This window comes from Anneissia japonica, unplaced genomic scaffold, assembly GCF_011630105.1.
Source record: "Anneissia japonica isolate Jap-2015-1 unplaced genomic scaffold, ASM1163010v1 scaffold287835_len3118868_cov185, whole genome shotgun sequence".
Lineage (NCBI taxonomy): Eukaryota > Metazoa > Echinodermata > Crinoidea > Comatulida > Comatulidae > Anneissia > Anneissia japonica.
The window spans coordinates 784248-799711 of record NW_022737223.1 but is presented as its reverse complement, the minus strand read 5'-3'; the positions used below and the strand labels follow the sequence as shown (position 1 = coordinate 799711).

The 15464-nt window shown below is 31.2% G+C and overlaps 1 protein-coding gene across 1 annotated transcript in view; it reads right to left on the bottom strand.

The window, feature by feature from the left end:
* The window catches only part of LOC117117106 (sorting nexin-21-like), a 28843-nt gene continuing 13379 nt past the window's right edge, over nt 1-15464 (bottom strand). Inside the window, exons 2-3 of the mRNA XM_033261299.1 lie at nt 10134-10276; nt 1-6333 (exon numbers count right to left, since the gene is read on the bottom strand). Of these exons, the coding sequence (XP_033117190.1) occupies nt 5656-6333; nt 10134-10276 (821 nt within the window). The 3' untranslated portion in view covers nt 1-5655. The remainder of the gene's footprint in view (nt 6334-10133; nt 10277-15464) is intronic.

Sequence of the window (15464 nt, the reverse complement as noted above, 5' to 3'; positions counted from 1 at the left end):
TATAGTCTTGGGATGAATTTATTCAGAACATGTAATGTAAAATGACATAAAATCATTCATGTTTACATTATTGTGAGACTTAACATTTTTTTAATTGAAAAAAACAGACTATAAAAAACATTGGTAATGAGATAAGCAATATTTATGAAATAAAAAAAGGTAAGCAACATTAAATAATGGGGCATATTTTCACATACAAAATAATATCAATATCATAATGACTAGTTTAATTATATTGGTTATAAGAAAATATGATGCATAGTCATTTTCAGTAAACCCTTGACATACGATAAACATGTATCTACAAAATATACAACTAATAAAGAATATATAGATAGGCCTATACAGATATTGGAGAATTGAAGAAAATGGACCTTAAATTGGATTGTATAATATAGAAATAATGATTTTGATAATGAATATGAAAATGATGGTGGTGATGATGACAATTATGATAATAATGGTACTGTAATGATGATAATGACAAAGATGGTGGTGATGACAATGATAATAATGTTCATGAAGATGATGATGATGATGGTGTTGATAACTGAAAATGAAATGATGGCTATAAGGATTTTACTGATGACAGTGAATAAGATGACTATAATTATATATTCATAAGAATATTTATTATCCACCAATTTCATAAGTGTGATAGAGTGATGAAGAGCACGTAATGGCATCATAAGATACGGTAATACTGATATTGAGAACATAAATGCATGCCGATTAAAATAATTTTAAGAACTTCATGATTTTATAATACATTGGATTACAAAAACAAATATTATGTGGTAAATTATACATTGAAATAAACATAATTTTACTGGCAAACATTTAAATACACACATTTACTTTAGTTTTATAACTGAAATATAAGCTTTTATCAACAAATTAGAACCATTTTATTATTACACACAAACCATATTTAATTAATTCTAATAATAAAGAGATACATAGAATAGAAATATTGTATAAAGCTTTTCATTTAAACTTAAAATTTCTCAATGACACTAGAGAGTCTTTAAGAAAAATAAAGAAAGTATTAGTTATGAATAGAATTCAAACAAATACCAACTTTGAAATCACATTTAGCAACAAATCATACAGAATACAACACACATCTATAGAAGAGTTATTAACATATCTAAAAGTGCATAATAAAGATATACTATACACATATTAGATTTATGTATATTTTTTAATAATACCTGTATTAAAATTATTTTGCTACATTTATGCTGTACTATGCTGAATACTTTTATAAAAAATTAGGAACATTTCAAGTAAAAAATATAATAAACAATATCTATTGGATGGAGGACAGTGCCTTTGGTGGATATACTGAAGTTAAATTACATGTGCATAACTAATATAAAATATTACAACGATTACTGTACACTTTAAAACTACACCATCTTCAATAAAATAGTACATGTTACCTTTATACAAAAAATATTGAATGTTTAAAAATAACAAGGTTATTGATATCATGTGTGATGTATGTAACCTTCTTGTGGTCTCGTCACTCCATGACACAACAATAAATATACAAGAGTGAAATAAAGATTGACTGATTGATTGATTGATTGATTGAGATAGAACACCATCATGGATTATATATAACAAGGAAAATATCACAATATAGTATAACTTATGAGCCTCCCTAAATTAGATTTCCTATAAAATGCACCACAGAGTTAAATGATAAGATTTTTTAAGTCAGGAGAACCATTACACTAAGTATCTTTTATAACAGGGTAGAAAGAAAAGACGAACCATACACCAACAAAACACATACTTTAATTATGCATGTCTCTTCATAGCCAAAAATAAGAAATATTGTTAATAAAATAGTACCTATGTTAAACTTGAACACAATTTTACTATGTGAATTCTCGTAGATGCATCTGTCATAAACATTCCTATTAGAGCCAAATCAAGGTGCTTTTTCTACACTGCCTTTTTCTTAAAGATCAGTCACAACTTAAAGCCAAAACATGTACCATGAATTAAAATTATATTGCAGGACGTGGATTGTTAAATGTCAATGATGACGATCGCATTATTAGCTCTCAAATGCGAGTCCTTTTGCACAGCAGACATTAACAACATTAGGAAATCATAATATTACATGATTTCAAAATTATAATATTTAATAATATTAGTAATTATACTAATAATAATACTGTGATAATAATATAATAGTCATTATCATAATAATAAAGATAATACTAATAATAATTTTGTAACAGCAATAATATTCGTATTAATAACAACAAAAATAATAATCATAATAATAGTCAAAAAGATAATAATGGTAACATTTTATTTTTTTTACATATGATCCAATATAAACACTTATGATATGACATTATTAACAGTCCCTAAAATATTTCAACAAGTATAAATTCTTTTTTTATACTTTTATAAATTTTTTTGTTATTTTACAATATCTGTATTATACAGTTGTACAATTGCACATTTTTAGTTTTCCTTTGCCCACATTTATGAATCCATAGTACAGTGTAAGTCTAGCATTATGAATACAGGCACATACCTACATTAAGACTTGTTTTATAGCCTTACATGAATTCATTGAATATATAACCATTATGTAGGTACCAAGGGACTCAATGCTTAGTAATGTTAGAGGTTTGTACATTTAAGCTGGTTTATGTGACAAACACCTGTGTTTTGCCCATATATGGATGTGATATGACATCATCATGCCTATATATATATGAGTAAATCACAAATAAACTTAATAGAGTGAAAAGAGTATGTCATTGCAATGTAGATGGCAACAAACTGACAGGGACTTTAAAATACATGAAAAAAAATTGACAAAAAGTTTATAAACATAACAAAACATACATATTAATAATGTCAGTTGGAGGAAACAAGTTAAACTATAAAATGTAATATAATATTAATATATATTATTTATTATTATATATAAGTATAGTATATAAATATGTATATTGGTTTTTAGAATGTTTGCTTTTATGTATGTATACATACATGTACAGTAAATACACACTGTACATACATTACATTATTAAATTATATATTAAATATATATCACTATGCATTTTTAGACCCAGTCAAGTGTATCTAAAAACCAACACATACACTTCTGTGAATTTGGCTGTGAGACAATGGCTCAGCAATTAATACGATATATTAAGGTAGAAACTGGCAGTCACTGGCTGTTCCATTCTAAAAATATCATTAATCACTGGCCGTGAATTTAAGTTCTTGTTTAAGACAACCATGTCTGGCTCATAAGCAATTTCAGCATTTTTCTCACTGCTTCTTCAACATTATTATCATTCTCTATGTTTTAGTAATAAAAAAAAATAAAATATTTGGGAAGTCTGACAAGTTATAATATTAAATAATACCATGTAAATTATCATTGAATAGTACAGCACTGAAATGAAATTAGAATATCACTTTATATAATATAGTTTTTTATATAAATATTTTCCTTAGTATGGAACTATAAATCATCAGTAAATAAACAAGAAAAGATGTTTCTGACACGGCTTGTTAAAAAGAGAAGGAAACAGTGGCACTGTATATATTTAAGGTGGCATGGGCGCATGCCTCTTTTAAAAAGTTTCCACTCCTAAGCACATGGACTGAAACTTAAATTACAAACAATTGTGTTTGAAAAGCATTTTAATATAATCTCATTCCCCCACCTAGCATTCCATTCCTACTTCCTCATCTTAGCCCCTCACAAAGATGCCCCATATACACATACACTGACATATACCAAGCTCAGGGACGGGGATATTCTTATGAGGATATTTGAAGTTCAAGATGATTTCCAAAGGGTTGTGGAAGTTTAAAAAGGGGAGGTCCAAAAAATGGGGATGAAGACTGTAATTTTTTTTTCTTCTAAATTTGGTTTGAAAATGCTTTGACAATTGATGTAAAGATTGAATACCGATAATAAACTTCCCTCTACAGCGGCAAATTTCAGTTTCTATATTTAGGAAATGCTCACCAATAATGTTTAGTTCAGATATTATATGAGAAAGTAGAAAGAGAAAGTGCATTCTGTTTTAATTAGTGTAATTAACAATCCAAACACAGGATATTTTGCCACATCCCAGCTGATGAAGTGGCCAACATGTTCACATCTCTTTAAAACCACATCCTCTTGTAGCTGAAGACAGCATTTAAACACAAGTTAAAATCCTGTCTAAAAATTAACTTTAAAAATGAATGTAGAAAATATAGATTTCAGAAGTTAACAATATAATTATAATAATAGTATTAATAAATTTAAGTTCTACTGTAGTATCCAGATAAAGTTTAACAACCAGAAACAGTTACATTTACATGAGCCATATTTGGGTGAGCGTCAATCTCTAGATGTTGCCTTGTATATTTTGAACCCCACACAAATAGACCATCTACCGATTTAGAATGTTTAGTATGAAAATTTTCTCAAATCACTGGTAATTTAAAAAAATTTACTTTCATTAATATATCAGGCACATTTTTAAAAAAGCTTACAAATCTTTGTGGTACCTCATTAGATACACTGCGATTGATAAATGAAATTATTTAAAATTGTTAAATCATAAAACGCTAAATAATGTTTCATTCCCTACTGTAATTAGTACTTTTTAAAAATCACAATCGATACAATACAAATTTATTTCCATCATTAGATTTCCAACAATCCATCAATTTAAAGATGTACCACCTGTTATAAAATCTGAAAACTTCCAAAAGGATAAAAAAAAAATCAACTTCCAATGAATCCAAAATCAAAACAAATCAGTTTTTGTTAATTTACAGATCTTTTAATACAATATTTCATAAATCAACCAATTTAAGAATCTACTGTATAAAAATCAAATCAAACTTCCATATTTGATTATATTGCGCTGTGAGACCCTGGATTACTTCTTTTTTGATATTTCATTACTGTATTTTATTAATGTGACTATTAAATGGGAAGAAATATTTTTCCACACTCTAATTTACAATAGAAACCTACTTTATAATAGCAACAACAATGATTTCTCCCCTTGTTTTTAGATTAGCACAGACGACATATCTTTAATTAGCAACGCACAAGGAACAGATGTAAACATTTTCATCTGTATGTTCTTTTTATGTCACATGATTTACTGTTTAATTCTTTCACTTTCACTAAAATTGCACTTTCATTTTTTACTAATAACTATAAATTTTGTTTTCCAAAATGCGGATTTTTCAATGTTATAAATTTTACAAATATTGGATAACATTTAAACATGGGATTTAAATTGTTAATCACTTTTTAAAAAATTTGAAATTTCACTGCAATATAAACATGTACAGTACAAGAAACAGCCACGATTTTGTCATTAACTTCTGCAGTTTAATGTGCATTTTATACCAAGTTGACAATAAGGCTACCGCAGAGCTGCTCTCCAAAACTTCTTGTATTTGAAATCAGCAGTGTGGGTACAAAATGAATTGCGTTGCATCTGCTGATTTATGTTGATCTTGTTATAAGTACTGTATGTATTACAGTATGTTTTCATGATTAGTAAACGCACAACAGAAACCCATGCGTTGTATCAAATTTGGTAGTACATTATCTACTTTATACAATACACTACATTTTAAAGGTATGTTACACTATATGTGTGATAAACACTGTAAAACTAAGTCTTCAAGTGTGGGCATTTTAACCGGCCCAATTTCAACGTCTATATATTTCGCTAACGTATCCTCAAGATGCCGTTTTTCAACACCTCTTCGCCACCTCATGCCAATAACAGTCTGTAGTAAAGAGATCAAAAATGGGTTCGTTCCGTCTTCACCTATGCACTGAAGGGCACACTCTGCGAATGCAGATGCGTGTGAATCCCCATCTTCCAGGGAGGAGTAGGCAACAACGAGTGCGCATAAGGTTCTGATTGTGTCCTGGTGTTTTTCACCGAGCATTTTTTCTTGCAGATGTAATGCATTTTGTAAAAAAGGTATGGCTTCTTGGAAATCGCCTGCACTGATGTACTTGAAAGCGGTTTTAAGATCTCTATTGTAGAAGAAGTCTTGGAACTCGGGACAATTCCTGATCTCTTCAAATGTGTAGATGTGTGTGAGGAACTGTTCAAATGCCCGACTTCGCTCTGCGATAAAGTGATGCCGGTAGTTGCCTGTGATGGCTTTCTTGGGAAAGGAGACGTGTTCCATAATGTGGGGGTACTTGCGTTTTAACACTTTGTTCAGGAGGTAAAATTCTGTGTATCTTCTGTCAATCAAAGCCTGTGATGTGTCATTTCCAATTGAGCGTTTGACTGCTATTGTATACAACTGAAAAAAAAAACACCAATATGAAAATAATGAGTATTAATAGAGGATTTTAATCTTCTTGTTAAAATGTTTTATTCTTCCTTATACATACAACTGTTAGTTGACTCACAGTATGTTGGTAGTCTATAAAAACCAAAGTTTAGGGAAGGAAGTATATTATTAATTACTTTAGTCCTTGCATCTGCAGGAATCCAGATTAATCCAGAAAGAGTCTTCCTATCAATCAATCTATTTTGCTTTGACTGCTTATTGTTTTTGTTTAGGTCAAAATTTAAGTCTACTATCCAGAATATATTCACGGCTAAAGTACTAATTTGTGTCCTCTGGGAAAACAGTATTTTTATTAATACCTAAGTATACAGAACAAATAAATTAAATAAATAGAATACTCTAATACTATAATTATCAATCCCCTCCCCCAATAAATTCTAGAGGGCGTATTAAGTCATAGACCTTGTGACAATAAAAAGGTTATTATAATGTGATGAAGGCTAGACAAGGTTGCAGCCGAAACGTAATAAGTTAACCTAAAACGTTGGCTTATCTCCAAAAATCATTCAAGCCAAAAAAATGTAATCACAACACACAAGAACAAATGATATAATGTTGTCAAAATTAGAAAGGATATAGAAATTGTATCAAAGGTTAACAAATTTTAAAATGTGAATTGCAAAATTTGTTTCCTTGTCGCATAATGTCAGAATTTGCTTCGGAAGCTAAGTACCGAAAGTCCTTCAGATTAATTAAAAATTCACTAGCCTAGTTCTTCCTCCGTCTTCATTTCTTTCTAGAAGTTCGTTAAAACATTCTTTCTGATTGGTCACTTTAAATTGAACAGGAAGCTTATAGATCACGAAATATACAATCAAATATTAAAATAAAGTCTTAAATGTGAGTGGAAAATACAGTTATTTGGAATTAAAGGCTAACTTTAAAAAGGATACAATCTCTTCATTCGCAGTTTATGTCTATCAAGAAGCGAATGGCTTCCTTAATATTAATTGACGCTATCTAGAGAATAGGAAACATCAGCTTTGCCACTCAAGGCGCTAGTTTATTATCATATTTTTATCTTCCGTCGTTGATGTGGTTTAACAAACAGATAGTTCTAATTTTGGTCCATTGACATCATCAACATCCTCCTTAATTACCACACGTTAGCAAACAGTTTAATCAAAGGTAAATATATAGAAGATCTAAAATCATTGAATTTTGTAGAATACACTACGTAACTCTATGTATGCTCTTTATCATTTTCTAATCCTACTGTGGCAGAAAAAAAAATCATTATTTCAAAAAAGGGGTTTTTTAAGTTTGAAACTTTTGATTTTTCTTTAAAATTTGTATTGGTTGTAAAATATGATAAAAACTTCAATATTAAAATTTAAATATTTCTGATCTAGAAAAGACTATAAGTAAGTTTATTAACTTACTTAATATGGCCAGAATACTTATAGAATTGAGACTACAGTGCTGTCCTGTCCCAGAGTTTTTATTTGAAAGCAAGAGAAAAGGTATAAAAATATATATAAAAAGCTATGTAAATATATATAAAAAGATATATAAATATATATAAAAGCTATATATATATATGTATATATATATTTAAAGCTTTATAAATATACATAAAAAGCTATATAAATTCTAATTGTCATAATACTAAAGAAACTTTGTAAGTATTTTCAGAACTACTTGAGAGTGATACAGTAAAGGTATAAGCATGCCCCCAGTGGCATTGAGGTAGGTTCATGGCCTCTCTCGGTATACAGATAAATTAAAACTATGCTCTCAGCACAGACTAGCCTTATCTGAATTACCTATTTTTATCCAAAACCTACTCAGAGTTTGGTTTGATGATGCCTAGCTGATGACCAGCAACAGTCGTGTCACAGTCTGCGAAAACAGCAATTAACAGACAGACAGACAATCCAATACGTGCGTCGTAATTGAGAGAAAAGCATACTATGAATGATTTGCAGAAATGAAACTTAAATTGTGTTAATGTGCAAAAAGTCAATTCCTATTCTTAATATTTATCATGCATATTTAATTTTTATACGATTTTTGTCATATTTAGCTTCCGTCATTGATATGCAGATAGAGATAGTTCTAATTTTGGTCCACTGACATCACCAACATCCTCATTAATACAGTACCATACGTTAGCAAACAGTTCAATTAAAGTTAAACATTAAGTACTGAAATTTTGTAGAAATGTAACGTTATATAAATGTTACACTCTTTATTATTTTCTAATCTTACTGTGACAGAAAAAAAAATCATTAATATTAATAATATTATCCATCCATTATTCAAATTAATTTTTTTTCTTCTTTAATATTAACTTTATTAAAAAAGAAATATTTAAAATATTGAAAATTATTATTCAAATTTATTTGTAACACACACAATACCACATATTGTGTCTTAAAAATCACAAAATAAATACTTTTAGTAATATAAAAACCACACTACTTAAACTGCTTGTATTAACTTAAAATAGTTGAGACTTTATCACATGATTGCTTCTGAAATATTGGCACACAAAACCATATGTTTATTGATTAAGATCACTTCAATAGGGGCAGAGGGCGGTCCTGTTGATACTCGGAAGGGGTGCATTATATTGAAAGAAACCAGAAACTGCAAGTCAGCGACAGAGGTGCAAAGTAGTGAGAAGTGATAGGAAAAGGGTTCACACAGTCACCCTACTGGTAAATATCAGATTGCCCCTTCGCATGTCGCTGTGCTCTTCCTAGGTACCTTTTGTAATAGACTCTTGACCTGGTTAACAACTGGGTTGCCTTCCTAACCGTGTTACGCTAATCCAGTCAGGAAACAAGCTTAGTAGATGATAACTATCCCCAATCGCTACTGTTTTTTTTTTGTTTTTTTTTTTCGCTGGCGGTTTAACGTATTAGCATGCTAGTGAGCCAATTATGACTTAGACTGTTCTACTGTACAACTTGAGTGGGAATGGTAGGATTAATAAACAGAAACCATACAGACTTTTTGTATAAATTGTAAATCTGCTAAATCTTTCTTCAAGTACTACTAATTTATCAATCTTAAAGATAAAATTTCTGAAAAAAATCTGGAAAAACAATAAATTGCTAATTTGATGTATCTTCTATGTTGATGATCACTACCATTAATAACAACTTGATCTGGTGCTCTACAAGTTGGTAAGAGGATTAGAACATTCTCTCTTAAAGAGAACAGTTGGGAGGAGAGGTTATGGGAAGATAAACGGAAAATTATTTATTTACAATTAACACGTCATCGCGGACTTCTAAAATCCGCATACGCCTTAAAACTAAAAGAAAATGCATACTTTTGGAGTCCGTACTGAGTCCGTAAATCCGCAATGAAAATATAACGTGTTAATTGGTCAGGAATAGAAAATGTTGTTTAATGTATTAGGTAGTTCTTAAAATGATTATGTGCAATATTATTTCACTACTAAAGCATTTTCCCCCTCCCAAAAAAGCAATAAAGAAATCTGCTTTTTGAATCTTAGGCCATTAATTGCTTCAACAGGCTACAGCAAAATATCGGCAATTATTGTAAATATTTAGTGCCCTTATGGCCAGCCTACTTAAGTATACTTAGTGCAGAGGACCTGAATACTAGTTATTACACTTTGTAATGACTAAAACACACTTAAAAAAGAAAAAATTACGAAACTTTTTAAAATATGGATTTCCAATTTGTATTTTATATCTAATATTTTAAATTTATTATTCTATTTTTAAAAATTATTATTACATTATTAAATCAACGAGGTTGTGTATGCTCACCACAAAACGTTTGTGCCCATCTCGCATTGTTTTTGCCGATGCCACCTCAAAACTTGTTCGTCCTTGTTGGAACTTGGCGATCTTCCCAAGATCATATTCCTTCTTACGGTGACAGCTTCGTATGCCTCCCATGCAGTCAACTTCTGCAAAAAACAATCCACAGAAATAATATTCGAAGTTTAGAGCAAGATTTGATCCGCGAAAACCTATTTCTTGAAGGTCGAGAAAGTGCATAATATACTGAGGTATCTCGGATATGATTACAAGTTATAAAGAAAAGTTTGACCTTTGACACATCACTTCCTGTGATATGTAACTTTATTTTGATGAGGTACTCAACAGCAATGTGTCATATTGTCAGGCATGTTGTGGTTTTTAATATACTTTGCAAAAATAATGAGTCAAAGAATATTTTTGTCGTAGGTTTAGATCTCTTGTATAACGTGCGGGCACGAAACACGTCCAGGACACCTGTTAATTGTGAACCGCGCTCTTTCTCCGTTAATGAGCTTGCTATGTCTATGTGTCAAGCTGGACTGTCAACTGTATGTGAGCGCTACTCGCTTGCCCTCTGCTGACCCAGTTTGATTTCTCAGGAGGGAAGTTCGGGTCAGGGATTAGAGCAGGGGGAATCCTCTGGAGAGTTCTCACTACCCTACAACAAGACCAGTTGCTTCGTGAGGGGTTTCCACGCATTAAATTTGACAGTTCTACATGGGTACATGACAGGAGTCATCAAAACCCCATCTCTGGCTAGTATCAATATAATGATCTCTAATCATTCCAAAATAAGATGGAGCGGGAGATCCGAAGACGCTGGCAAATATCACAATAACATAGAGCAGTATTAAGGCATGTACTTTATTATCTTTTTTTTCATATATCTCCTACATCTAAGTTTATGTCTATTCAATTATATATACTTTGATAAAACTGGTGGCAGAAACAGGCTACAATGATTATATTTATTACTCATATATGTGAATGAATCGTGGGTATGTTTCTTTGAGATTCTCCGTCTTGTAATTTATCTTTCAACAAGTAGACATTTATCAAGTTTGATTATAATCAAATGCTGCACCAAGGAAAATAAAATGGTTTGTTATTTCATGCCATTTATTTAAGATAAATGATTCCAAATCTTATTAAATTGAATTGCTGAAGTGGTATCAAATAGTATTGAAATAACCACATTCAGTATTCATTATCTTATTGTCAAAAACACATATTTTTATATAGAAATATAATTGCAAGGATCCGCTCATAGATAAATAACAGAAATAATCACTAGGTGAAAATGTAACAAAATCAGGTAATAAACTACAGTATCCCACCGGACACCATCCATTTATTTCTGAAGAAAGGTTTTGGGGCTTGAAAAATGAGATTGTGATTATAATTACTTAAAAGTACTATACAAGGTAATAACCCTCGTCGGACACCATCCCAGTATTTCTGATTCATGATTTCAGGGCTATCATGAATTGAATATTAGGCTTAACTGTACTAACTAACTACTATAAAATACTATGGTACAAAACTACCCCTGCCGGACACCAACCCGGTATTCAAGCGTAGCAAAAAATCTGTAAGTATTGCAAAAAACGATTTTGTGAAGGAGAGTCGGTAACTATAAAGCCGGGTACTCACTGCGCCCGTTGGCCGTCAGCCGATGCGATTCTATGAAGTACGCAATGTCACGCGTGCAACGGATCTTTTTTAATGACGACCCATTCAGACAGCTACCAACAATCAGCAGACAGGCAGCAGATTTGGATTCATCGTACGACCGTCGCATGATGCAGTGTGTGCCCAGTTTTAATGTGAATGTCGTTCACACATTAAAGCTGGAAGTTCTTTTAATTTTTTGAGGGGTTTATTCTTGATCTTTCAGGTCGAAATATATTAAAAACAGTATTCAATATATTAGGCTTAAATATTTCAGAGAAAAAAAATCAAGTTACAACTGTACATTTAAATTTTTGTATTTTTTAAAATTATGTTTACATGTACCATATGTAAATTTTATGCAATTTCTATTCTAATTCCTTAATAATAATCATTTTATCATGTTATGTAACATCACAGTAAAACTGTATCTTCTAAAAAAGCCAAGCATGTACTGAAACTCAGAGAATACAGTTTGATTTGACAGGGTTAACGACTGCACGCCCAAATACCTGGTGACTATAGGGTGTAAATCCCCTGGTGGCTGTAATTATTTGCATGCATGCGTGCACTCACCTCATTACACATCAATCGTGATGTGTAAAAAAATCACGAGACATACGCCTTAATTTACCACTAAATAGGACACACAATGAATAATTTACGACAAAGAATTTTAATCACCATATAGCAGGTGTTAACAACTTCTTAATAGTAGCAGACATGATTCTGAATTGATCTTAAAATTCTATTGTTTATTTGAACGAGATACAGGTGTGCTAATTGAACTTTGAACTTTTACCTCCGCTCAACCAGAAAAACAAATTGGAAGTCAGAAACTTGAGATCCCAGAAAAATAAAATATATCAAAAAATTTATATGAAAAAGAAGTATTTTTTGTTCTAATTTTTAGTCCAGAGGTAATAACTATAATTTACTCACATGCAATTCAACTGATTTTCCCAAAATTTACTTGTGATTGTATTTAACCAAAATAATAAAGCAACGCACATAAGTTTCAAAAGAATCTGTAAATAATCTATCAAGAACATAAATTTAGTTATTTAGCAAAGAATCTCTACTTGTGCTAACATTGCTAACTGCATCATTTATAATCACAATTTAATAGTTTTTATTAATTGAATAATAAATAATATTACTTTAGACATAAATTTCATATGTGTATACAATAATTTAAATTTCATTAATCTCTTTTTATAATATTATTATTATTATTATTATTATTATTATTATTATTATTATTAATAATCAGGTGTGATCTAACTGAGTCTATAAGAGTAAATATGAGGCTTTTAGAGTGGAATTAATTAAATTGTAAGTCTCAATGTGGGCTTAATTTGGAACATTAGACAGAATCAAAGTGATACCATATGACCTGTCCTAAGTAATAATTTTCCATCCTCCGGAAACAATTTAGAGAGTATTTAAATTAAATAAGGGAGAATTTTGTTAATTTTTAATATCCTATCATGGAATGTTAAAGGTTGATACACATGTAGGGGTCAATAGATAAGCAGGCACAGCTAAATAGGGCAGACCAAGGAATTGCAAATTGTACCGTAGAACAGGGACTTCCCCCTCAGTCTCAGGTCTTATAGCACTCTGGTTGGTACACTACCTTCTTCCTTAATTGGGTCAGTTGCATTTCTGTATACTCACAAAGTTATATTTGCACATACTTTTAAGATTTTAAATATTTTAGTGTACATTTACCAAATCACTTTCTGTGAAACATAAAAATGATAATGATAATATTAACAATAATGTTAACAGCAATAACAATAAAATTAGTAATAATACTATGCTGACATAAATGATCAAATAAATGTGCTTCTCTCAAATAAGCACTGTCCTACACAAATTATGGGAGCAGAAATTTATTTTGTTTAACTTCGCTGTGCTTTAGCGAAAATAAGCTGACATACCCAAAGAGGTGTACCTAGTGATATTAACATGAGAGAGGGGCTGATGGAAAGAAGATGTTTTGACTAGAAATTGTATGTCAGGGTGCTACCGGAGATAACATTGGTAATATATTTATTAAATGTACTTTTTTATGTTGAGCAAATTTCCAGAAGGGGATTCTTTGGGGAAGAAGAAAAAGCTGTTTTCTACTGCGCTTGCTTCCCCCACTCTCTGCAGCTCTCCCCCTTAGTGTATACACCGCCAATCAGCAGCCATAGTTTTATTACCTAAGAAAAGCTGCTTTGTACTAACAAGTCAAGTGGCCGAGTGGTAAGGCAGGGTGCCACTAACTACAGGCTTAACATCGGCGCTGGTTCCAACCGCTCTCTGCCCAGGGTTCGGTTGGTATCACCAAGTCTTCTCGGATAAGGACTTAAAATAAAGGTCCAATGTACACATCTGGCTTGCGTGCCCTTTAAAGAATCCACTGCAGCTTCCGGAAGCGTAGGGGGTTACCCCGATGCTATGGTTCATTGCTGTTTTCTAGGTGTGCTTAATTCGCATTAAATTTTAATTCGCAGTTGATCAGCAGCCATAGTTTAATTACCTAGTACAAGACAAGCTGCTTTGTACTAACAGAATAGCATGGTCAATGGCTAATAAATTGGCCTATAATCAAATTGCAACAAAAAAAACTGTATATACAATTAAATCTTAATTATGGTAACAAAGTTGGTTAACCACTAGACGATGAGAATGCTAACTTGCCGTGATTCTAACGGAAAGCGCAATTGATTTGCTCAAAGTTTTTCCAATTGTTTTGATTCAACAGGAAGGCAGAAACTGTTTTCATTTGTCACCTTTTAAAAATTCAATCAAATTGGTTTCCTGTCACACCTCACAAAAGATTGCCTTCAATAAAATCTTAATGCATCGCTAAATAGCTCTAGTAAATGCAGTTATTTTGCTAGAAACCAAACCCAGCTGAAGAATAATACAAATTAATAGAAATTATCAAATTATGATTTGTTATTAAGTTGGTATATTAGTGGTTTCGAAATGTTTATTCTATTGCAATTTGATTCAAATTTAATGTTGTTTGGCGACAAAAGATGTTATCGATTCAAACACACATAATAATGCAATCTGATATTAAAAATCTCTCTTGAGAAAGGCTAAGGCCATTAAAGATGACGGATTTTGTCCCGCCTCCAGTATTTTCATGCCGATAAGCAGTGGTCTGTGATATTGGTCATTAACTATGTGCAAATACGGCAATGATTTAACATATTTATCAATTCAAACAAACATAACCATGTAAATCTGATATTAAAAATTATCATCTCTCTTGAGAAAGGCTAAGGCCATTAAAGATGATGGATTTTATCCCGCCTCCAGTATTTCATGCCGATAAGCAGTGGTCTGTGATATCGGTCATTAACAATGTGCAAATTCGGCAAGAATTTAACATATTTATCGATTCAAACAAACATAACAATGTAATCTGATATTAAAAATTATCATCTCTCTTGAGAAAGGCTAAGGCCATTAAAGACGACGGATTTTATCCCGCCTCCAGTATTTTCATGCCGATAACAGTGGTCTGTCATATTGGTCATTAACAATGTGCAAATACGGCAAGGATTTAACATTAGTTTTTATCCAGAATCAATTAGGAGTCTCAATAGAACATATTAGTCACAATACTACTCAGTCACAACTAGTTGATAACATTTT